This window comes from Myotis myotis, unplaced genomic scaffold (assembly GCF_014108235.1).
Source record: "Myotis myotis isolate mMyoMyo1 unplaced genomic scaffold, mMyoMyo1.p scaffold_m19_p_8, whole genome shotgun sequence".
Taxonomy (NCBI): domain Eukaryota; kingdom Metazoa; phylum Chordata; class Mammalia; order Chiroptera; family Vespertilionidae; genus Myotis; species Myotis myotis.
Window position 1 is genome coordinate 71,703,196 of NW_023416390.1, and position 24,342 is coordinate 71,727,537.

The 24,342-nt window shown below is 38.5% G+C and overlaps 1 protein-coding gene across 1 annotated transcript in view; it reads left to right on the forward strand.

Moving 5' to 3' along the window:
• LRP1B (LDL receptor related protein 1B) overlaps nucleotides 1-24,342 on the forward strand; it is a 1,379,523-nt gene that overhangs the window by 702,419 nt on the left and 652,762 nt on the right. The window contains exons 19-20 of the mRNA XM_036320679.1: nucleotides 10,183-10,263; nucleotides 11,420-11,587. Of these exons, the coding sequence (XP_036176572.1) occupies nucleotides 10,183-10,263; nucleotides 11,420-11,587 (249 nt within the window). The remainder of the gene's footprint in view (nucleotides 1-10,182; nucleotides 10,264-11,419; nucleotides 11,588-24,342) is intronic.

A 24,342-nucleotide genomic window follows, 5' to 3' on the forward strand; every position in this document is an offset into this window, starting at 1 on the left:
CTTAGATATTTTATCTTTTTTCTATTAGTTTATTATTGGTATATAAAAATGAAACCAATTTCTGAATATTTTGTATCCTGCTGCTTTGCTGAATTCATTTATTAGTTTTAATAGTGCTTTGGTGGAATCTTTAGGGTTCTCTATATACCGTATCATGTCATCTGCAAATAAAGACAATTTTACTTCTTCCTTTCTGATTTGGATGCTCTTTATTTCTTCTTGTCTGAGTACTGTGGCTAGGACTTCTAATACTATATGAATAAGAGCAGTAAAAGTGGACTTCACTGTTTGTTCCTGATTTAAGAATTACAATTTTTGCTTTGCCATGTTGAGTAAGATGTTAGCTGTGGATTTGTATTATATGGTCTTTGTTATGTTATGTTCCAATTATTTCCACAAGTGGGAAAAGCTAAATAATTAAGAAATTATGAACCTCGAGGATTTATTGCCCTTGTTTTCAACATGATTTATTAAATTGTAAACTTATATAACTTATTTTTTTAATAACTGCTGTGTGCTTAACAACTGACTCATAGAATCCTTGAAAATCTAAAAATCTGCTCTTGCAAGCTAGTATAAAATACCTCCAGTGCACCACTGGTTATGAACACATTATGAAATTTAGTTGTCCCATATTTGCTTCTAAAATGTAGCCAAATTTTATAAAGTGTATCTTTCATACAGAAAGAACATTGAAGCTCGGGGGAGGACTGGAGGAATGTCCAGTGAGGGTAATAAAAGCAGCATCACTGACCTCTTCTCTGAATTTACAACTCCATCATCCCCAGCAAGCATTTCTTAGAGCAGCAGAATAATCCAGAGTCCCTCACCCAATTCTACTTTCCCTTGGTCCCCAGTGGGAACCAAGGGCCTGTGGTCATCCAGGTCAACAGTGACGTCTGAGTGAGTCACTGCATCACCAGGTAATGAGGTCTCAGAGCTACAGAGATAGCTTCTCCGACCCAACCATTTTGTCACAGCAACCCAATGACACAGACTCTGGATGATGGCCCTGGGTATATAAACGTTGTTCTTAAATAATTGGATAAGTCAACAAGAGAATGAATGGTTGAGGGACAGCTGGAGAGTGGTCTGCCTGTGTTCTTGAAGGGCTGGTTGTCTTCAAGGCACCGTAAAACCCCTTCCCGACAGGCTGTGTAATCGTAGTCATGACCCTTTCTCTGAGCAAGTATAAACATCCTTCTGGGGAAAAACAGACCTAGCAATTAGAACTGCGGGCATATATTTGAACCAACTACTCACCTAGGTTTGCTGTCATCATGTTTTCTTGTTGTTTATCAGGAGATTTCTAAAAACCTGTGCTAAAAAACAGGTGTACTCTTCTGTTGCATCTTCATGATATATACTTATGGAAACATTGTATCAGCAAAAAAAAAAAAAGTAGAGTTAGTTTGCCATGTCCTGTTTTTATTTTATTCATGAGCAAACAGTGTATTTATAAATGCTGACAAAATGTTTTAACACGTTTATCCTAGAATTGTCAGAGATATACCTAAACTTCACCTCTCTACAGTTTCCAAATTTTCACTGATTTTTGAAATTAGAGGGATTTACTTTCCTTTTAACAGTCTTTATCAGTCTTGTCTTCCTCTTATGCCAAAATGACTGTAAATATTCAGAGATCAAAAATGTTTGATGCTTTATTATTTGATAACTTGTCTTACTATGAAGATAATTTTTCTATTTACTTTGATTGAAAGCCTTATTTTTCACTCTCAAACATGACAATAATTATTTTTATTAAAAAAAAAAAAAGATGTAAACCAAAGAAACAGAAGCTCTTTACCCTGCCTTTGTCCTGCAGTTTTATGCTTTGTGTCCCAGATGGTCGTGTTCTGTTCTTCCCACACCTTTATATTTAAATGTTGTTATTTTTGTTTAAAAGTGGTGTAAAGGCTCCTGTTAGGTTGTTCTTCTTAGTATTTTTGTAGGTATGTGACGTGCTGTTGCATCTATCTTTTTACAGAGGGCTTTTGTACATACCTGACTAGGCTTTGTCTGCAGAAAAGTGGGGAGTGAAGCAGACCCTGGCAAAGTATATTGAAAGCCACAGCAGAAATTATTAAAAACAACTTCTAGTTCCTTGATCTAAGTCAGCATTTCCCTAACCTCTTGCTTGAGGATAGTAATAGCCTGATGTGCTTGTTACTAACAAAGATACCCAGGTTCCAGTGCTCCTCCCCCAAAGGTTCCAATTCAGGTCTTAGATTGAGTTCAGGAATCTGTGTTTTGAGAACAACACCTCATGTGATTTTTACCTTAAACCAGTGGTTTTCAACCACCATTTTTGAGGGCGTGGCAGTCAATTAGCATATTCCATCCTTATTGGCTGTGGGTGCCACCATCTTTGAGGGCGAGACAATCAATTAGCATATTCCCTCCTTATTGGCTGTGAGCACCACCATCTTTGAGGGTGGGACAGTCAATTAGCATATTCCCTCTTTATTCGATAGGATCATTCTTATGTCAGCTTGATAGGCAGTTAGGCAGATATGAGCCGAGTAGGAACAAAAAGCAGGTACAGATGGTTACCAGGGCAGCGAGCCCCAGGTGCCCAGCAATGAGAAAACAGGGGGAACAAGTATTGTGAGGTGGGACCCTTTGCCCTGCCCCCCAGCCATGATTGGAGAATCAGGCGCCTTTGCCGCCCTGGCCAGTGATAGCAGGAAGTAGGGGTGGAGCCAGCGATGGGAGCTGGGCACGGTCGAAGCTAGCAGTCCCGGGAGCTAGGGGTCCCTTGCCTGAGCCTAAAGCGGAGCCTACGATCGCGGGGCCACTGCAGCTGTGGGTCCCCGCTGCCCGGGCTGGATGCCTAGGCCAGAGGCGTTAGGCCTGGGCAGGGGCGGAGCCTGCAACCGCGGGGAGCTGGGGGTCCTCTGCCCAGGCCTGACACCTCTGCCGGAGGCCTCAGGCCTGGTCAAGGGGCCGATCTGGTGATTGGTGATCGGAGGGTGATGAGGGTCAACTCCTCCGGCCGAGGCATCAGGCCTGGGTGGGGGGCGGAGCCGGGGATTGGAGGGATATGATGGTCCCCTTGCCCAGGCCTGAAGCCTGGGCCAGAGGCATCAGGCCTGGGCTGGGGTCAGAACCAGTGATGGGGGGAAATGAGGGTCCCCTGCCCAGGCCTGACACCTGTCAGAGGCGTCAGGCCTGGGCAAGGGGCAGATCCTGCGATTGGAGGGTGATGGGGGTCAATGCCTGAGGGCTCCCAGTATGTGAGAGGGGGCAGGCTGGGCTGAGGGACACTCCCCCGCACACACACACACCCAGTGCACGAATTTCGTGCACCGGCCCCTAATATGTATGTATATATATATATATATATATATATATATATATATATATGCAAATCAGAATAAGATAATATAATATGTGTAAAATCTAGGTATTATATATCTAGTTATACATGAGAGATGTTTAGGAAACATTTATATCAGAATGTGAATGGAAATCAAAAATAGTACTGGGGACATGGAATCTCAAAACATAACATTTGCACTAAAAGTCAAGATGTAGTGTGTAAGTAATTTGATAAAAATTATTCTTAATGATAATGTACTGATTTTAAAGGGTAAAAATATAGTTTAGCATTTCTCCTTTGTCTGCCATATTGCCAGAACTACTCACTCTTTTTTCATAACGCTTCTATTAGTCTCATTCTACTTCCTCTCTGGGGTGCTTTTTTGTTTGTTTTTTAATTTCAAGGCTTTATTACATACAATACTGATTATTTGTTATATTTAATAATGATTATTTCCAAAAATGTTACTACTTTCTTACACCTTATTTCAACCATTCTCTAATTCTTGCAGTTTTTGAAACTTTTTATAGACCCTGACTTCTGGGCCTTCAGGAATGCCATCTTTCTGGAATATCCTAAAAGCACTCCTTCCTCTCCTGTTTATCTGACTTAACTTGAGTATATCATTTATATCAGCTCACATACACTTCTTCTGGGTTACAATATCTAAGATTAGGTGCTTCTGTTATTGTTGTTCCAATAATACCTTATACTGCCTATATCATAATATAAAAATATATTGAAATCACTTGTTTAATTATAATAAACTAGAGGCCTGGTGCACAAAAATTTGTGCACTCAGGGGGAGTGGTCCCTCGGCCCGGCCTGTGCCCTCTCGCAGTCTGGGACCCCTCGGGAGATAACGACCTGCTGGCTTAGGCCTGCTCCCGTGTGGCAGAGGGCAGGCCCAATCCCTAGGTGCAGCCCCTGGTTGGGCTCAGAGCAGGCCCCATTGGGGAGTTGGGGCGCCGCCCCCTGTCATGCACAGAGCAGGGCAGATTGGGAGGTTGCAATGCCACCCTCAGTCATGCTCAGGGTAGGGCCGATTGGGGGGTTGGGGCACCACCCCCTGCCACACTCAAGGCAAGGTCGATGGGGAGGTTGCGGCGCCACCCCATGTCACGCACAGAGCAGGGCCAATCAGGGGGTTGGGGCGCTGCCCCCTGTCACTCACAGTGCAGGGCCCATCGGGGAGTTGGGGCTCCGTACCGTGTCACACACAGAGCAGGGCCAATTAGGGGGTTGGGGTGCTGCCCCCTGTCACGCACAGAGCAGGGCCCATCAGAGGGTTGGGGAGCTCCCCCCTGTCATGCACAGAGCAGGGCCAATCAGGGGGTTGAGGAGCTCCTCCCTGTCAATCACAGAGTAGGGCCGTTAGGGGAGTTGGGGCACCGCCCCCTGTCACACACAGAGCAGGGCTGATCAGGGGGTGGGGGCGCCTTCCCCTGTCCTGCACAGAGCAGGGCGGATAGGGAGGTTGTGGCCCCGCCCCCTGTCACACACAGAGCCTCAGGGCAATCAGGGGGTTTGGGCGCTGCCCCCTGTCACACTGATCCCGGTGTCGGGAGGCATATTATCCTTTTACTATATAGGATAGAGGCCTGGTGCATGGGTGGGGTTGGCTGGTTTGCCCTGAAGGGTGTCCTGGATCAGGGTGGGGGTCCCCACTGAGGTGCCTGGCCAGCCTGGGTGAGGGGATGATGGCTGTTTGCAGCTGGTCACACACCCTTCAGTGTGGGCGTCCCCACTGGGGTGCCTTGCCAGTCTGGGTGAGGGGCTGAGGGCTTTTTTCAGGCTGGCGGGTGACTGAAGCTCCCAACTGCTCCTTTTTTTCTTTTTTTTTTTATTCTGGGCCAGCTTTAGCTTTGAGGCTTGGCTCCAGCTCTTAGACCTCCGCTGCTGAAAGCAGGTTTCTGGCCTTTTTTTACCTTCTGTATTTGAAACAATGCTGTGATCCTGCTGGCTGAAGCCCGGCGACTAAAGCAGGTTTCTGGGGTTTAGTTTGGCTAATATATTTGTAACATAGTTGCTTAGAGTTGCAGCTCAGAGGCCGGCAGCGGCAGGCGGGGAACGTTGGAGTGCTCTGTCACTGAAGCAAGCAAGCCTCATGTTCACTTTAAGCTGCCTGGCTGCCGGCCGCCATCTTGGCTGGCAGTTAATTTGCATATTGCCCTGATTAGCAAGTGGGAAGGGTAGCAGTTGTACGCTAATTACCATGTTTCTCTTTTATTAGATAGGATGCTTTTACCTACCAGACTTTAAGCACTCTGAGAAATGAGTGTTGAACATTGTATTCCCTGTGCCTAATACTACTCATTCATTCATTCTTTCTAGGTGATGTATCTCTAAAAATTAGAACTCTATCTGCTGTAAAGTTCTCAAAATATTTTGAATGAATAAAAGTTTGAAGTAGCTTTTCACTCTATTTTACAGAATAGGAATCTGGAGTTAGAGATTTTAAGCACCTGCTCAAGGTCACAAATTAATCTACATATATAAAAGCCTAAGCAAAAATTTGATCCTTTGACCATTGAACCGGTAGCTATGACGTGCACTGACCACCAGGGGGCAGACACTCAATGCAGGAGATGCCGAGCTGCAGTGACTTGGCAGCTGTGGTTCTCTGGTGATGCACCCAGAACCAGAGAGAAGGGAGCCCAATTCTGGAGTGTATCACCCAAGAACCAGCCTCTCGTAATCCTGGACCCCTTGGGGGATGTCAGAGAGCTGGTTTTGGCCTGATCCCCACAGGCCAGGCCGGGGGATCCCACTGGTGCAGGAATCCATGCATCAGGCCTCTAGTTAGTAATAAGGCCAGAATTTGAACTTATGTTTGCCTAATTAACAAAGCCTATATTCTCTATATACAACATTATATAAGATGTATAAAATGAGGCTTTATGTAACAATGAAAGAGCAGAAAAATGAGGACAATTTGTGGTACACTGTTCTCTTATGATTTTTTTCCAAAATTAATGTAATTATTGAATTTTTAAAGTGTGTCCTGTGTAAGTACCAAGTATTAACAGCCACAACTAGTATCAGTAACAAGAAATGTTATATATATTTTCTCAAAAACTATATTCCTATAACCCATATAATTTTAAAAGGCGTTATTTCCTATAGCTATATTTAATTACATATTACATAGGTAAAAATCAGAATTAGATTTAATGGAAGGGATAAGCCATAGAAAGAATTAAATTTTTCACCTTTTTCAAAAATATTCTATCTTTTTTTTTAAGACTGTATTATCAGCATGGTATATTGAAGAAATAATGTATGTTGGATCAGTCAGATTTCACTCTGACACTTACTGTTTACACAATGTATCCTCAGGCACGTTACACTGTTTTCTTTTACAAAATGGGGTTAGCAATAACAATTCCTGGGCTGTTGGTTAGAATGTAGGAAATACTTACATGTGTCTAGCCTAGTACATCATACTCAATACTAAATAGTAATACATAATATATTATAGTCTCTTTCAGGTTTATACTCTTCTAGCCCAGGAGCCCAATAATGTTCCTACCTTGCTATTTATTTTAACTTGAATTTCCACATACTTAATCATGAAGGTCAAATTCACATATATAGAATGTGAACTAATATTTTCAAACCTATGAAAACTGGATTTTGAGACTTCAGTAATAAGTTACTTAGAAATATCTATTTTGTGGTCAAGGAGGAAGAAAACGAAAGAAAATTCTTAGGGCTTAAATGAGCTGAGACAGGAAAGAAACATAAATTGGATCTGAAAACTACCTCATTGGGAAACATTCTTCTAAGCTTTGTATACTGCATAAATATAAGCACTATACCAACCATGATTGCCCTTGAGAGAGAGTGAAAATTGTTGTAATTTACATAATAGCATACATATAACCTGGCAATAAATTTTAAGTGAAAGATATAATAGATAAATTGAGCACACTACCTGCAAAAATAGAAGAATTTTAACAGTCCATTAATCCATAATATTTGATGAGGTTGAAGTAACTACAGAAATAAAATTTCTTGCTGTAATTGTAATGTGATAAAATGTAAGCCATTTTAGTTCATAATTTTTTCTTTTTTCAGAGTAAATCGGGTAATCTTTTCAAGTGTCCTGCAATTTGTGGCCCAAGGAAGATCAAAAGTTAAATTATATTTATGTAAAATCAAGAAAGAAAATATCATTTATAACATTAAAACCTTTGCCTAATACTCCATAAAAATTCATAATGGTATTTTATTAGAACAAGGATCCAGAAAAAAAAATGAAATATTTAGATACGATTTTCAACTTTTAAATTAATGCTAATACAGAAGGACAAGGGCAATGTTAAATTTATTTTAAGAACTTTGGTTTTGTTTTATTTTTAGGGGTAAAATATATTATCATTAGACACCATTTATCTATCTCCACCAAGTACTAGGGTAGAATATGGAAGAATTATAGATACAGTATTTTCCACCACAGTGAAAAATTAGGTGCCCTATAGTTAAATTTTCTGATGACCCTAGATTTAATTTTTGATGGAACTCTTTATAAATAGTATGGCACATTTGACTACACTAATAAACAGAGAAGAGCCAAATATAACTTTAACATTTCTTTGTTAACACGTGTTTTTTTATTGTTTTTTTTTTTTTTTTTTCTAAAATTCAGTTATTGTATTCTATTGGAATGCTGTGATAATCCCAGGAGTTATTCAGGTGATGAACCTTGGTTTGTTTTTTTTGTTTGTTTTTTTGTTTTGTTTTGTTTTGTTTTTGGGGGGAGGAGTTTGCTGCGTTAATGGCTTTCTGGCTGTTGTGCATTTTTCAATGAGGATTCTCCTGACTTCTTGGTCTTTTGAACTTAGAGGATCAAGAGATCATGTTACAAACCAAGAATCTGTAACCAGATAACCTTTGTGATTTACCAAAGGTCACACTGCTTTGACAACAAAACAGGAATAAAACATTAGTAATTTATTTCCTTACACGTGTCCCTTCAGTTAATGCCTTTGTTCTTTTTAGTGACTTGCCCTTTGAGCTTCCAAGTTTTTTTCTTTATATAATTTCACTCTGGGTCCTATAAATGAATTCAGACTATGAGGCTACCAGGAGAAATGATGTAACTCAGTATTATGTAAAAAAAATAAATCAGAAATGATATGCAATTATTTAAAACATATTATACACATATATGTTTCTCATGACCACTGTGGGTAGAAGGGGTATGACTCATTTTGTTAAAATTGAAGATACAACAGATTTTCGATTATCTTATTCATTTTGTAGGGTGTTTGTTTACCCTTTGGGAGTTAATTTTCAGGTTTCTTTTTACTTTTTTTTTAGAATTAGAATCTAAGAAATTAAAAAAAAAAATCTTAAAAGTCAAATAGAAAATATTCTAACCAGTAAAATACCCATCAAATATCAGAAATTTCCAAATGCTGGGGCAGTTTTTTTCTTGTAAAGCTTGTGATGTTGGTTTATACACTTCTAAGTTTACAGGAGAGAGACTTAAAAATGTGTGTTAGCCAGTTATACAGGCAGTCCTCGGTTTAGGTCGGACTCGATGTACATCGTTTCATGGTTATGTCGCCATCTCCCATTTATTTATATAAAAAAAAAGTTCCGTCATTTCGACGTATGTACATATATGCTTTATGTTTTTTATTATTTATTTAACACAAGTAAAGGTCAGGAATTGTTATCTTTATTTTAAATGTTTTTTACTGTTTTCACTTCATTACTGCTGTGTCTGTGCTCCATGTGAGTGACGTAGGTGCTTATGTAGGTGGGTTCCCACTTACAGCAAAAGTCACGTTATGTCGCGCTGTAGGAACGGATCTCCGACGTAACCCGGGGACCTACTGTAGATGCAAAATCATGTGAAGTTGCTTTTTTTGAAAATTAGATTTCATCATCTCTTAGAGTCTGCATTTAGTTGTTTACTCATTGAACCATAATTTGTAGATACTAGTAGACTTTGTTGCATGTCTACTGTTCATCTTCTAAACATTAGATATACTTATCAAAGGAAGAAAACATATTTGGGCAACACTCATGTTGATTCTTGAAACATAAATGTAAGTTTTCATTATCTTGTCAGTTAACAAACGAAAACTCTCTTAGAAGTATTGATTAAATCACATGTTGGGCATTTTCATTTTTCTTGCCAATACTTTTTTTTTTATGTCAGAAGATTGTTGGTTTGCTGTATGATATAGTCTATCCTTTGATATAGCCTTACATCTCTATATATCAGCGATTGCCTCCTTCTTACATCTATCTTTAAATAACACTTAGGCTCTAATCATACTTTTCAGTATTCAAAAAGTTAAATTTATTCTAAAATTTATATAACAACTAAACTAATTTTATTGAGTTGCTTTGTTTTGTTTTTACTTTCAACTTGTGATGTTGACAGCTCTCAGAGGCAAAGTTAGATCTAACTCTCCTACGTTGGCTCTCTGTATTCAGAAAAGGCCTTTTTTTCTTTTAAAACATCTGCACATGACTTTGTAGCACTGGAGCATAGAGCTTCATCCGGCTGTTTCTGTCTGAGAGGAGGCTGAGTCCCTTGGTGCAGACAGCTGACATCTATTCCTTTTACTCGCAATACCGTGAATCCGAAAAGTCCTTCATCAGATGATTCTCCTTGGTTTTCAGTCACTGGAAAGTGCTCATTTAAAAGATATTAAAAGTACGTGTACCCTATGTCCTCAAGAAGTCACTGTCACTCTGTGTGTTTATCTGATGTTTCCTCTGTATCGTTTGTGGAAAAATAGGAGTGGAGCTCTGATTAAATTAGCAAATGAGATACCGCTGAAGTCAAGCACAGTCTATATCATCTTTCCTATTGGATGTGTTTATATCTTTCACAGAATTCCCAACTTGTGAGCCACTAACTCAATTTATATGCAAAAGTGGAAGGTGCATTAGCAGCAAATGGCACTGCGACTCTGGCAAGTACCGAATGTTCACTGTGCTGCACTGATTTGATTGGGGGCCTGGCTGTCTGTGCTGCTCCGCCTCCTTCAGAGCGGTTTGCAGAGAGGCGTGCAGAGTCAAGCACAATGGCGGGAATGAGTGGTGAGAGGGCAGCTGGTACCCGGAGAGGGATTAGCATTAAGGATAATGGAGCTCACTGTCTGTCCCATGGGGCTGTGATAGGCATTTGTTTTCAGTTGCTATGCCAGACACAGTCTAAGTCTACAAACAGGAAGTAAAAAGGGGACAATTGAAGAAATGACCTGGACAAATCAGGTTCCCCAAGGTATATATGAAAAATGCTCTGTAACCCAGGATGGATTAGTGTATAAATTCTTATATAATTATCCAGATGGTCTCAATTCTGTCACCTTGCTTTTTTATGTTCAAATGATGTGGGTTTTATCTTATACTCATTTGTATTATCACCCTAAATTATGCCAAATACAGATAAATGAATTAGATATAATCGATGCATTCCCAGCTATTGATTTCAATGTAACCTGTTTTCACTTTATATTTCTCTCCCTTCCCTTTCGTAATAGTTGTTAATAAAAAATATAAATCATTGCTAATGTAGTGTACAACAATTTCCCAGTGTAAATACACACTTAGGAGCTAGTGCGGGGATGGGGGGTGGGGTGAGGGTTACACAGTGGCCCTCAGGTTGGAGAATGGGGAATGAGGGATTGAATGGAAGATATAAATTATGATGCATGGATATGGTAGTCAAAATAATAACTTTCCACAATAATTATGTTGCTAACTATATCATTTCATGAAATTCTTACAGTCACCATTGTTGTCCCACTTCATAATTATATCATGCTGCTTAGATTTATTCAGTAAGTGGTTGATCAGTTCTGAGTGAAATAGAAATTAAGATTCAATATTCAAAGTAAGGATTTTTTCCTCTTAATTTAGTAGTTGTATCAAATCTTAAGTGAAGCAATATAAAACAGAAAATAATTTCCCACTGTTCATGGGAACCGCTGACCACTGATTTGGTGTGCCTTTTTCAATAACAAAACAAAACTCTGAGGGGGAAAAAGCATTTAGATATTTCATAATAAAACATCTCTCCCTGGATCAGTTTTCACTGGGTTTATTTACATTGACATTTCTCTCCAGATGATGACTGTGGGGACGGGAGTGATGAAGTCGGCTGTGTTCACTCTTGCCTTGATCATCAGTTCAGATGTTCCAGCGGCAGATGCATCCCAGGCCATTGGGCCTGCGATGGTGACAATGACTGTGGAGACTTCAGTGATGAAACCCAAAGCAATTGTACCAAGGAAGGTTAGTCATTTTATGAATCTATGCAATCTCATTCTTAAGTTATATTATATTTGGAGTATTTCAGAATGAATATTATGTAAAAACTAGTGACCTGGTGCATGGATTCGTGTACATTGAAAGGAAATTAATTAGAAGGTGCTGTCAGGGTGGGACTGGGGTCCCTTGGCCTGGCCTGCAGGGATCTGGCTGAAATCAGCTCTCTGATATCCCCCGAGGAGTCCCTGAGTGCAAGAGGGCACTCTGCAAAGTTGCTGTCAAACAGGGTGTGGAATGCAAATGCAAGTGTGCAATAAACCAGATTTGGGGCCGACAGTGTCCCAGCAACAACATAACCCATGGCTAAAGGTGGAGTCATGCAGCCCTGCAAGGAATCGGGTTCCCTCCTCTTTGGTTTCAGGGTGTGTCACCCAAGAACCGCCACTGCAAGTCACTGCAGCTTGACAGTTCTTGCATTGAGCATCTGCCCCCTAGTGGTCAGTGTGCATCATAGCGACCAGTCGGACGGTTGGACACTTACAATGTTAGCCTTTTATACAGAGAGATACATTGCTTATCAGAAAAAAAAAAGTATATGTATATAAAATTGTGAAAAATAATGTGCTGATCTCTTTTCTTTCACTCTTTCCTTTCTCTAGTTTCTCACCTTAATTACTCCTTATACTTTAATACTTTTTTCTCTGTTTTTTACTTCCTACTTTTGTTAAATGCTTTAGTTTCATTAGATGCTTTACTTACTACATTTTAACCCCCATCTAACTTCTAAATGACCAAACCCCAAATCCATCCCAAAAGGAAAAAAGAAAAAAGAAAGAAAACAAGAAAGGCATAATTTTCCTTTAATTTCCACGCCACATTTGTTTCCTTAAGGTTTGAAATAATTCCCTATTAAAGGGTGATATAGTCCAACTGACGGACTTTCTGGAAAGCTAGATAATGGAGGAGGATATCATGACCATGACTTTCAGCATATCCATGGCAATTGGGTCTTGTCATTTGCATGAGTTACTTTGCAGATGCTATGAACAATAAGGAAATATTAATAAATTAGAAATCATGTACAAATAGAACAGGAAAAACTATTAGGCTGTCAAACATTTATATAATCAGTAACATTTGAAAGTAGAATGCTATTCATCCTTTCATTTATTCCACAAATATCTACTGAGAACTTCTTATGTGCCAGGTACTATGCTTGGACTGAAAGGATAGGTAAAAAGATAAGAAAGCATGGTCTCTGTTCTGTTTTAAATTTCTAACAGGCAAACAGACAAATGATAAAGTGATTTATTTAAAGGGTAGTGTTAGGGGAACCCTATACTATGTGATCATTTTCACGGTCTTTTTCCAAGGAGATATATCAGTCTTTTGTAAACATTTGACAACCTATAAAATAGAAAGTTTCTGAAGTATTTTCTTTGATATGATTCCGTTTGTTTTCTCTTCTCTCTCTCTCTCTCTCTCTCTCTCTCTCTCTCTCTCTCTCTCTCTCAATACTCCCTCCAACCCTCCCTCCTTCTCTTCATTATTTTACTCTGGTTTCCTTTTATCTCTCAATTTAGTTGGTTCACTAGTATATATGAGCTATGCTTTTTTAAAAATGTCACATGGAAAAAGTGAATGAAAATATGTTTTTCAATTTTCTTTGTATATTTGAAACATTCATCTGAGATGTGGTTGACATTTCATTGCTAAATTACATTTTGAATATAAACTGCATTTTCCCCTACCTCACAGATGTCTTTTAAAGATCCTCGTGAGGTGTGCATCTGTGGCTGCTGGCACTGCCCCATAATATTCTATAAAAGATAAATTGCCCCAACATTAATTTACTTTCATCTCAGACTTAAAATCCCATCCGTCTCTTCAATGTCTATTTATCTTTAAGTTAGAATGCTCATTGCACATTAAGAAGTTTTGGAAAGATTGTTTTAGCCTCATGAGTCTCTGAAATGGGTGGCACACCCCCCTGGAGACTCTTCAGAGTTTTGGGGGGCGGGGGTTGAATTATTGTGGAATCCCTGCCTATTTAATGTTAATGGCTTTCATCTGTAGAGCACTGCAATTTCACTAATAGATCACTGTAAATGATGTACTATCCATGTGAATGCCATGCATTTTTGTATGATTATGGAAATTCACTAAGGACATGATCCAGATAATCTACTTGATTCTTGGACATGTTTCAAGCAGAGGATGAGGAGGACTTCCGGAGTTAATTTATATTTATCAGGTTACAAATTGTACTAGGATTCCCTAGTCAAATACTATCCTTGGTAAATGCATGTTATGTAATTGAAGGAAAGTAACAAGCTGGGATCACTTTGGTGCAGGACAATCCAGAGTATTTCAAAAGGCACTTCAATACTTTTATCCATCATTATTGCGACTGTGTATGCTGACATAGACATTGTAAAATGTCTATGACGCGAAGGCATACTCAAGAGGATCAGAAAGCCATTTTGTACATGCAGGGTTTGTGAGGCCTTGCCAAGGTAAAGTAGTAAATTGATGCAATTAGTCATGTAATCCAGTCCCCAAACCTCAGGCAGAAGAAAGAACAGGGCATTCTGGCTTGAGTTTCAGGACTGGCTGTCAAAACTGATCAAATTCACTGCGTCATTGCTCAGCACCTTGCTTTACACTGCCTGGGGAAGCAGAGCATATGGTGTAGTTTTTCTCAACTCACATTGTTTTTAAAATACACTTGAATTAACTTTTAATAGTAAGGGAGCAGGAGAAACCAGGACATGGAACATTCTGGATATAATTTCCACTTCAGAAAATTTTGGAATTGAAGTTTGATTCATATTCTCTCTAAACTTCTTTCAAACAAAAGAATTTCTATAGTGATCATCACTGTTTTCATCATCAACATGGTGAAGAAATGAAAAAAGTTCCTTCTAAATTAATGTATACTTATCTCTTCCCCTTAAGGTTGTGCTGTTCTTTCCTCTCACTTCCAAACTTCCTTTTGGAAGTGAGAGGCAAAAACCCAACAACAACACAATATCTCTAGAAAGTGCTGTATTTTCATAATTACTTTTGCATGTGCGCACAACCACTACAAGCAACAGTGGAATAGAAAGACAATATAGAGCAAATTGATTCCTTCCTTTATTTAAATGCCTGTTTCTCATTCATTTAACTCTGGTTTCATTTTTTATTCTGAATCCTTTGATCAGTAAAATATATTTCTACAATGACCCATTTATAAATCTACTGGGTAAATCATTTTTTTTTCCAAGTGGAAAAATAGGTGAGGCTGAACCTCAAAAATTTGGTATGAGGAATTTTCCTCTACAGACTCAGTACTGGCTATTTACTTAAGCATTGAAAGGTTTTATAAAAAAATTAATTCACTTGTAGGGATATCAGGAATAAAGTTAAAATGAGAATCCAGTCTTTTGTTACAAGTCTTTAACTCTCTGGCTGAAATGTTAAAAAAAAAAAACAACAAAAAAAAACAACTCTGGACATATGTCACATCTACAAAATACAGTTCCATAGAATTAATCTTTTCTCATTGTTGACAGTTTAATTCATGTGAATTATGTAAACTTTCATTCTTATACTCCTTGGAAACAGTCTCAATCATATTTCATCCAAAAAATAAGCATTTCTGAAGCAAACACATGAAAATTGTTCAGTATCATTAGACAGCTATTCCCCCTGGGCAATTTCATTCTGAAATTATTGTAAAAATTATATCAAATAGTTTCAACATGGAGCTGATGGAGAAGGGGACAGATATCCTCTAGAATATATTTTGCCTCAATTTTGTAATTTATTCTAAACAGAACATAAATATCCCTCAAAGAATTAGATTTTCCTTTGCTTTGAAGAAAGTAAAGATTTATGGTCATTGTCTTTAAGCCTTTTGTTTGGCTGTCTGAAAAGGGGATATTTACTGCCTTACTGCACTAGATGCCTGAACTGGGTGATGCTGGAACACATGTGATCTCTTATTCATATTTTGAATACAAATAATATGCAAATTTAAAACTAAGAATGTATTGGCCTTCACTTTTTTTTTAAATATATTTTATTGGTTTTTTTTACAGAGAGGAAGGGAGAGGGATAGAGAGTTAGAAACATCGATGAGAGAGAAACATCGATCAGCTGCCTCCTGCACACCTCCTACTGGGGATGTGCCCGCAACCAAGGTACATACCCTTGACTGGAATCAAACCTGAGACCCTTGAGTCTGCAAGCTGATGCTCTATCCGCTGAGCCAAACTGGTCAGGGCTTGGCCTTCACTTTTTATCTATTAATAATAATTTTAACAAGTTCCCAAATCCATTATGCAGTTAAATGTATAACATTATTAATATTCACTCTCATACATGCTCCCATTTTTCTGCTGTTGATGTTTAACTTTGCTTCTGCTTTGGAAATCTCTGCTTTCCTTTTGAGCTCTGTCCTCATCCATTCATCATTTATTCATTGATTTTTTTCACCTTACTATTTCCTTGTTCCCAAATTTAATAAGGAAACGAGAATAACTTTCTTTGTAGTTTCATAGTCAAGTACAATACTTACCGCACAGTGAATGCTCAGTAAGTAATTATTGAGAGAAAGAGTCTATCTTGAAAAAATATTTTTTTACTTACAGAATTCACCCTTTATTTGTTTTGTCTTATTTATCTTGTAACTTTTATCTGTTTCCTCACTTCACCTCCAAATCCTGGAGTTTGTTTTCATGAAGATGAACAAGGCCTAGGTACACTGATTTGGTCATGTGCATTTTCTTAATACAATGTAACTTATTTCATTCATCTAATAAATATTTGCAATTTCAAGCCAAGATTTAATAAAATAAAATAGGATGTCTTTCTAATCTTTTATTATTTTCTTTGTTTAAGTCTTATCTGGAACAGTATATTCTCATTAGTTGATGACTCATTAGTTGACAAGCACTTTACATTTGTTATTCCATTTAATCCTCACAATAAGATTTAAGTTAAAATATTTGCCTATGATTACGTAGTTGGAGCTTCAAACAAAGGTTGTCAGCTCTTTTTATTTCTCAAATGTTTTTAATTGATTTGAGAGAGAGAGAGAGAGAGAGAGAGAGAGAGAGAGAGAGAGAGAGAGAGGAAGAGAGAGAGAGAGAGAGAGAGAGAGAGAGAGAGAGATCGGTATGCCCCCTACTGAGGATCAAGCCTGAAACCTGGGTCTGCGCTCTGACCAGAAATCAAACTGATGACCTGTTGGTGCAATGGATGAGGCTCAACAAACCACAAAGCCCCACCTACTAGGGCAGGGTGTCTGCTCCTTATTCCTGTATCCAGATATCTGCTTTAGCAGCTATTGAGTTTATTCTCTCTTTTTTTCTAATTTTCTATGAACTAACATTTACATGATTTCCAAATAATTACACCCTTGTTCTCAAATGCACACTCAATTTTCCCTTAAAATGAGAAAAGAAAGATTTTTCTACTTATTGCAAGGCATTAATGAAATTTCCTAAAGGTCACTAGAAGGGACCTGGGCCATTACATTCAATAATCACAGTAAGTCTGTCTGTCTCTTTTCTTTCTATTTTCTTCCCCCCCCCCCCCCCCCCCCGCCCACACACACAATTCTCCTTGACATATTGGATTCTGGAACTTCCTTGTTGGAATAGCTGTGGACATTCCCATAGAGAAAATTTCCTGGTACCCAAATAATATACTTGTCTGCTTTACAAATTTTACCTTATAGACTCAGAAATTTTAGGAAACTGGAAAATAATTGAAAGGTTGTTTAGTTCAGTTGTTTTATAGTGCAGATGAGTAAAAGATCTCGGGTAGATGAAATTATCCTTATGCAACAAAACAATGTGTTGCATCCTGGAAGGTGCTGATAATGTTTTGTGTTAGAGATGTTGAGGCTGAGATCTTTGATCCATAAATCACCTTCAGAAGGGATTTTGGAACAAATGATTATGGCAAGTTCTTTGAGGAAAATCCAGTAAGGTCTGAAGTATTGCCAAACAAATACAGATAATAGCCTACCTAGGGAGGTTGAATCCAGTCAGACAAGTACAGGTATCAAAATCTGATTTGTAGCTGAAGACTCAGGTTACACATTTAAGCATGGAGAGAATGGAAATTTAAACCTAGCATATTTTGACTTCCAGTCTACTTCAGATCTCAGCTTAGCTGAACAATCATATTTTTAGCAGCACAGTATAATCCTAACCACATAGCAATAAATACTGGACACAAACTCAGCCATCTGTTTTGTTTCTCTTTCATGAAAATATCCTGAGATATTTTCTATTCATATTTGCTAAAACACACAATCAAAACAAACTGACCCCTTATTTATAAACTATTGGCTTTGAGTTTGGTGAAATTATGTTATGGACTCAGCAAAATCAGATAATCATCTGTCCTAATTTTTTATTAAAAACATGGATTGTTCCCTGGATAGAATACATTTTATAATAAATGTAGACTCTATCTAGTTTTAGAGAAGTATAATATCTGTTTTCAATAAGATAGAAATTACCTGGCTTAAGTTTATTCTCTCACTGATTGGTTTATTTCCCTTAAGGAATCTTAATACCAAGATAGCAAAACAATGTTAATTATTAGTGGAATTTATCCATAAGAAGCCTCCTTTTGTTCTAACAAACAAAATAGCTCCTTAAAGGAAATTTTAACCTTAATACTGCAAACAACTTTTATATCAAGAGCAAAGAAAGCAGAGGAAAAACCAAGATGGCGGCATAGGTAAACACTGGAAATTGCTGCCTCACACAACCACTTCAAAAATACAAGTAAAGGACAAAATGGACATCATCCAGAACCACAGGAAGGCTGGCTGAGTGGAAATTCTACAACTACAAGGAAAGAGAAAAGCACCCTGAGATTCAGAGGAGGTGCGGAAGTAAAGTGCAGAGGTACAGAGGCGTGCGGAAAGGGCTGGCAGTTGAGGACATGGTTGTCTTTTTCAGTCGGGAGGGAGTCTCAAGCTCCCAACTGCTCTGAACTCCGGTTCCAGGCGAGTCTCTGGGGACCCAGACTCATAGAGGAGAAACTAGACAGTCTGGCCTCGGTCCGAACTTGAGGGCGGCTTTCTCTAAGAGGTGCTTTCAGCAATTGCAAGGACACTGAGAAGAGGGGCCTCTTAGGGCAGGACTGAGGAGCAGCCATAGCTTCTTGCTCTGCCCTATTGATCCCCTGAGACCCTGCCCTACCCAAGCTATGAGCAGAGGCTTTTGCATATGAAAGGCCTGGCCCTTTGCAATCTAAAATTATCTAACAAACTGCAGCTGGGTCAGAGAAAGCCAGAACATCCAAAAGAAGGCCCAAGGCCCCACAGCAGCTTGCAATGCTTCACAGCTGGGCTCCTGCTGGGTAGCCTCAGGCAGAGGCTAAATTAGCACCTCCTTAGAGATCCAAGAGCCAGTGTACCCAGTAGTCAGAGTGGGACCATCCAGATTATAAATCCTCAGATCCATAAGGGACACACTCAGGGGGCAGACTCAGTGAGCACCAAAGCCCCACTGAAGCAAGTCTTGCCCCAGAAAGGTGTCTCCAGCACAGAAGTTCTCCCACTGCAGACACAGCTGATTCTCACAGCCAATTGGCCTGGAGGTCAATTCCTCCCAGTGATACCTACAACAATCAAGGCTTACCTACAACAAGACTATGCACAAAGCCCACAAAGGGGTGCACCAAGAGTGTCCACCTCAGGTAATTGGGGAGGCTGAGCCACTGGGCCCTATAGGACAGCTGGCACAAAAAGCCACTCTATCAACACAGGGAAGCATAAAAAATGTGGAGACAAAGAAACAGGTCACAAATGACAGAAATGGAGGAAAGCAAACTACTGGATATAGAGTTCAAAACCACACTTATAAGGTCTTTCAAGAATTTTCTAGAAACTGCTGATAAATTTAGTAAGACCTTCAATAAGTCTGGTGAGACCACCAATAAACTTAGTGAGACCATCAAGAAATCTAGTGAGACCCTCGAGGTTATGAAAAAGGACCAACTAGAAATTAAGCATACACTGACTGAAATAAAGAATATTATACATAGTTCCAACATCAGACTAGAGCATAGCAAGAATCAAGTCAAAGATTTGAAATATGAAGAAGCAAAAAACACCCAATCAGAAAAGCAAAAAGAAAAAAGAATCCAAAAATATGAAGATAGTGTAAGGAGCCTCTGGGACAACTTCAAGCATACCAACATATGAATTATAGTGGTGCCAGAAGAAGAGAGAGAGCAAGATACTGAAAACCTATTTGAAGAAATAATGACAGAAAACTTCTCCTACCTGGTGAAAGAAATAGACTTACAAGTCCAGGAAGTTCAGAGAACCCCAAACAAAAGGAATCCAAAGAGAACCACACCAAGACACATCATAATTAAAATGCCAAGAGCAAAAGACAAAGAGAGAATCTTAAAAGCAGCAAGAGAAAAATAGTCAGTTACCTACAAAGGAGTACCCATACGACTGTCAGCTGATTTCTCAATAGAAACTTGGCAGGCCAAAAGGAAGTGGCAAGAAATATTCAAAGTGATGAATAACAAGAACCTACAACCAAGATTACTTTACCCAGCAAAGCTATCATTCAGAATTGAAGGTCAGATAAAGAGCTTCACAGATAAGGAAAAGCTAAAGGAGTTCATCACCACCAAACCAGTATTATATAAAATGCTGAAAGGTATCCTTTAAGAAGAGGAAGAAGAAGAAAAAGGTAAAGATACAAATTATGAACAACAAATACACATCTATCAACAAGTGAATCTAAAAATCAAGTGAATAAATAATCTGATGAACAAAATAAACTAGTGAATATAATAGAATCAGGGGCATAGAAAGGGAGTGGACTGACTATTCTTGCGGGGAGGGGGGAGGAGTGTGGGGGATGCAGGAAGAGACTGGACAAAAATCGTATACCTATGGATGAGGACAGTGAGGGGAGGGGGTAAGGGCAGAGGGTGGGGTGGGAACTGGGTGGAGGAGAGCTATGGAGGGGGGAGAGGAACTGTAATAATCTGAACAATAAAGATTTAATTTAAAAGAAAGAGCAAAGAAAACAAAGGTGTTTTTTTGTGGGGTTTTTTGGAGAATTTACGTTCCTAGCAGTGTCGTTATCAGGAAAATTAAAAGTAATCATATAAATAGAATTACAGATATTTAAAAATGAAATATTAGAAAATGGCTTATTAAAACAGGAAGAGAGACACAAATTATTCTCATCTTTACTACACAGAATATTAGTAATAGTTCTACACTTATTTATAGATAAATTTCGCTTTTCTATGAAGACACTTATGCATGTTGACCCTAAATTGAGTAACATCTCTTGTTTTATAAAAAATATACAGTGTGGCCTTGACTTACGAGTGTCCCGACTAAGGAGTTTTTTTGAGATACCAGCTGTCTCTCAGCCGGTTTTTTGCATTGAGTTGACAGAGTAATTTGAGTGAAGGAGCTCCTTAACGAGCTCGGTCTCGGAACAAATTAAACTCGTAAGTCAAGGCCCCACTGTACTTGATAATTAAAGTCAGTGGGTAACAGCCCTAACCAGTTTGGCTCAGTGGATAGAGGGTCGGCCTGCGGACTCAAAGGTCCCATGTTCGATTCCGGTCAAGGGCATGTACCTTGGTTGCGGGCACTTACCCAGTAGGGAGTGTGCAGGAGGCAGCTGATCAATGTTTCTCTCTCACTGATGTTTCTAACTCTCTATCCCTCTCCCTTCCTCTCTGTAAAAAATCAATAAAATATATTTAAAAAAAATAAAGTCAAAAGGTAACAAGAACACCTACTTTTAATGAAGACTCTCAGCCTGTTTTCTGTGGTTTTAATAAAGCTGAAAATAATGGCAAGAATAAATTAATTTTCATAGTCTTTAAATTCTGCTTCCTCATTCTCCATTTGCAGTTAATGATCAGTGAAATGATAGGACATAAGACATTTAGCAGAAAATAAGCAAATGAACAAACAGGAAAGTGGCAAAGCACATGGATAATCTACAAAATAATTCACTTATCAATAGGAGTGCCCATGCTTTTGAAAGGGTAAAGATATAACCAATGGGATAAAACCTGGTTAGTAGTTAGATTCTTTCATAGCCTATTTGAAAAGTCAGCCTTTGTTTCCTTATTTGTGTGAAGTATCAACTGAATTTTCACTGAGGTATTATAGTTCTGCAATGTGCTAATCACCTTCATTCACTTTTTGCTAGGGAAACCATTTCAGTGTTATGTTGGCATTTGTGCACCATTAATTGATTGTTATTATCTGCATCCTAAACCTTTCCCCAAATAACTCTGCTGCGCAAAATAATCCACTTAAACCACCGCAACCTTCCTGGCATGGGATATTCACTCATATCAGAATCTTTCAGCAGAGCATACTGTTATTGCTGATATGCATGCACTTGAATCAGCTGTTTTGTGAATCATAAACAGAATTTAGGACATTTTACACAGGGGTCACCAAATCTTTTCTGTAATGGCTCAGGTAGTAAATATTTTAGTCTTTGCCTGTTGCATCTACCAAGTCCACTGTTTTGGCACACACAAATAAATCCATATACTATATATCCTCAAATCATGACTGTGTTCCAATAAAATTTTATTTATAGAAAATGGTAGTGGACAAGAATTAGTATGCAGGTCATAGCTTGCTGGTTTATCCCTTATTTTAAAAAAATAAGTACATAGAGACACATTCTAAAGGAGCTATAATCCTGAGTAATTCTAGATGCCCTAGTTCCAGAGACCGTCACATTTATTATGATACAAAGTTAAAAAAATAATGGGGAAAAGATAAGGCCAGTGAATGAAGAAATAAACCATTAACGTTTAAATTATATTCTTTGGCCCTCGTTCAAGTATATATAGTCCATATGTATATCCTTATACATATTATTTCTATATAATAACTAGAGGCCCGATGCACAAAATTTGTGCAAGGGGCTCGACCCCCACTGCCGCTGTGGCCCGGGGGCCTCTGCCACCTCTGCTGCCTCTGCCTCGGCCTTGGCCCCTGCTGCTGCGGCTTTGTCCAGTCTAATTAGCATATTATGCTTTTATTATTATAGATGTCCTTCATTAAAATATCAAATTAAATCATGGCATCTTTAAATTCTTTTTCCAGTAAATATTTAATGCCCACTGTGATCTAGGCATAGTGCTATGCCAAAAAATAAAATTCCAAATGCAATATATCCACATCACAATCTGTTTTACTTAATATTTGACATCAACCATATCTGTTAAGGAGATTGCTTAATTTGAACAGTAAATAGAAAAAAAACTCTCAATTTTAGCCAATTTGACAGATTAACACATTCTGGTCACTTTGATTTAGATATTGTAGAATTCCATTACTCCCATGATATATTCAATTCTAAATGAAATGCTCATGGTAGAGTTCCAGATATCAAAACTTAAAGTTTAATGAACTGAAAACAATGTTTTGTTTCATAGTTTTCACTTTAATACTTTAACTTACTGGTGGATACTTAGTATGTAAATTGAATTTTTTTCAATATACTTTTTTATTGCTTAAAATATTACAAAGAGTAGTTCATTTGTCTCCTTTTTTTTCCCCCTTGACCTTCCCCCAGCCTTCCTTACCCCCCACACCAGAGTCTTGTGTCCATTGGTTATGCTTCTATGCATGCATACAAGTCCTTTGGTTGATCTCTTACCTGCCCCCCACCCCCCCCCAAACCTCCCCAGCCTTCCTGCTGTAGTTTGAAAATCTGTTTAATGCTACTCTGCCTCTGAATCTATTTTTGTTCATCAGTTTATAATGGTCTTTATTACCCATAAATGAGTGAGATCATATGGTATTTTTCTTTCATTGACTGGCTTATTTCACTTAGCATAATGCTCTCCAGTTCCATCCATGCTATTGCAAATGGTAAGAATTCCTTCTTTTTTACAGCAGCATAGTATTCCATTGTGTAGATGCACCACAGTTTTCTAATCCATTCATCCGTTGATAGGCACTTAGGTTGTTTCCAAATTTTAGCTATGGTGAATTGTGCTGCTATGAACGTAGGGATGCATATATCCTTTCTGATTGGTGTTTCTGGTTTCTTGGGATATATTCCTAGCCTCGGAGGTATTCAATATACTTTTTGAGTGTCTACATGTCTATGTGTTTTTAACACTAAAAACATTTTCATGTTAATATAATTGAATTTGTGCTTAGGTATCCATATATTATTTTCCATTTCCTTCTATTCAACTTTTCCAACTGACCCAGATAGTAAACATTAAAGATTTCAAATATTTTCTCTGTTTTATTATTAAATTTGCCATTAAGACCCATGTACTAATAAATGGTTTTGATAGTTTCATACAACATCTTCTCAGGATAATTATCAGTAAGGGCAACATATGGGGATTAAAAATAATTTCTTGGAATAGGTGATAAAACACACACACACACACACACACACACACACACACACACATGCCATTGGAAGTGTGTTGAGGTAGGAGGAAGGGAGGGACAGTGAGAATAATAACCAAGAGATATGGCATCTAAAATCTATATGACCTGTGCACGGTTAAGGTACATTGGTGAGAACAAGTTGATTTAAGGAGGCCCTAGACTTGACTTCATAGTCAATTAGCAGCTGAGATTATTGTACCATTAGGTAGGCACAGCCCCTGGGGAACCCATCCCACATTACATGTGAAAGAGCAGGACAGTAGACCCCCACTGACCCCAACACAGACTTCAGGCCGGCAGCTCAAGGGCTAAGGTAGGTTTAATAAGCAACATT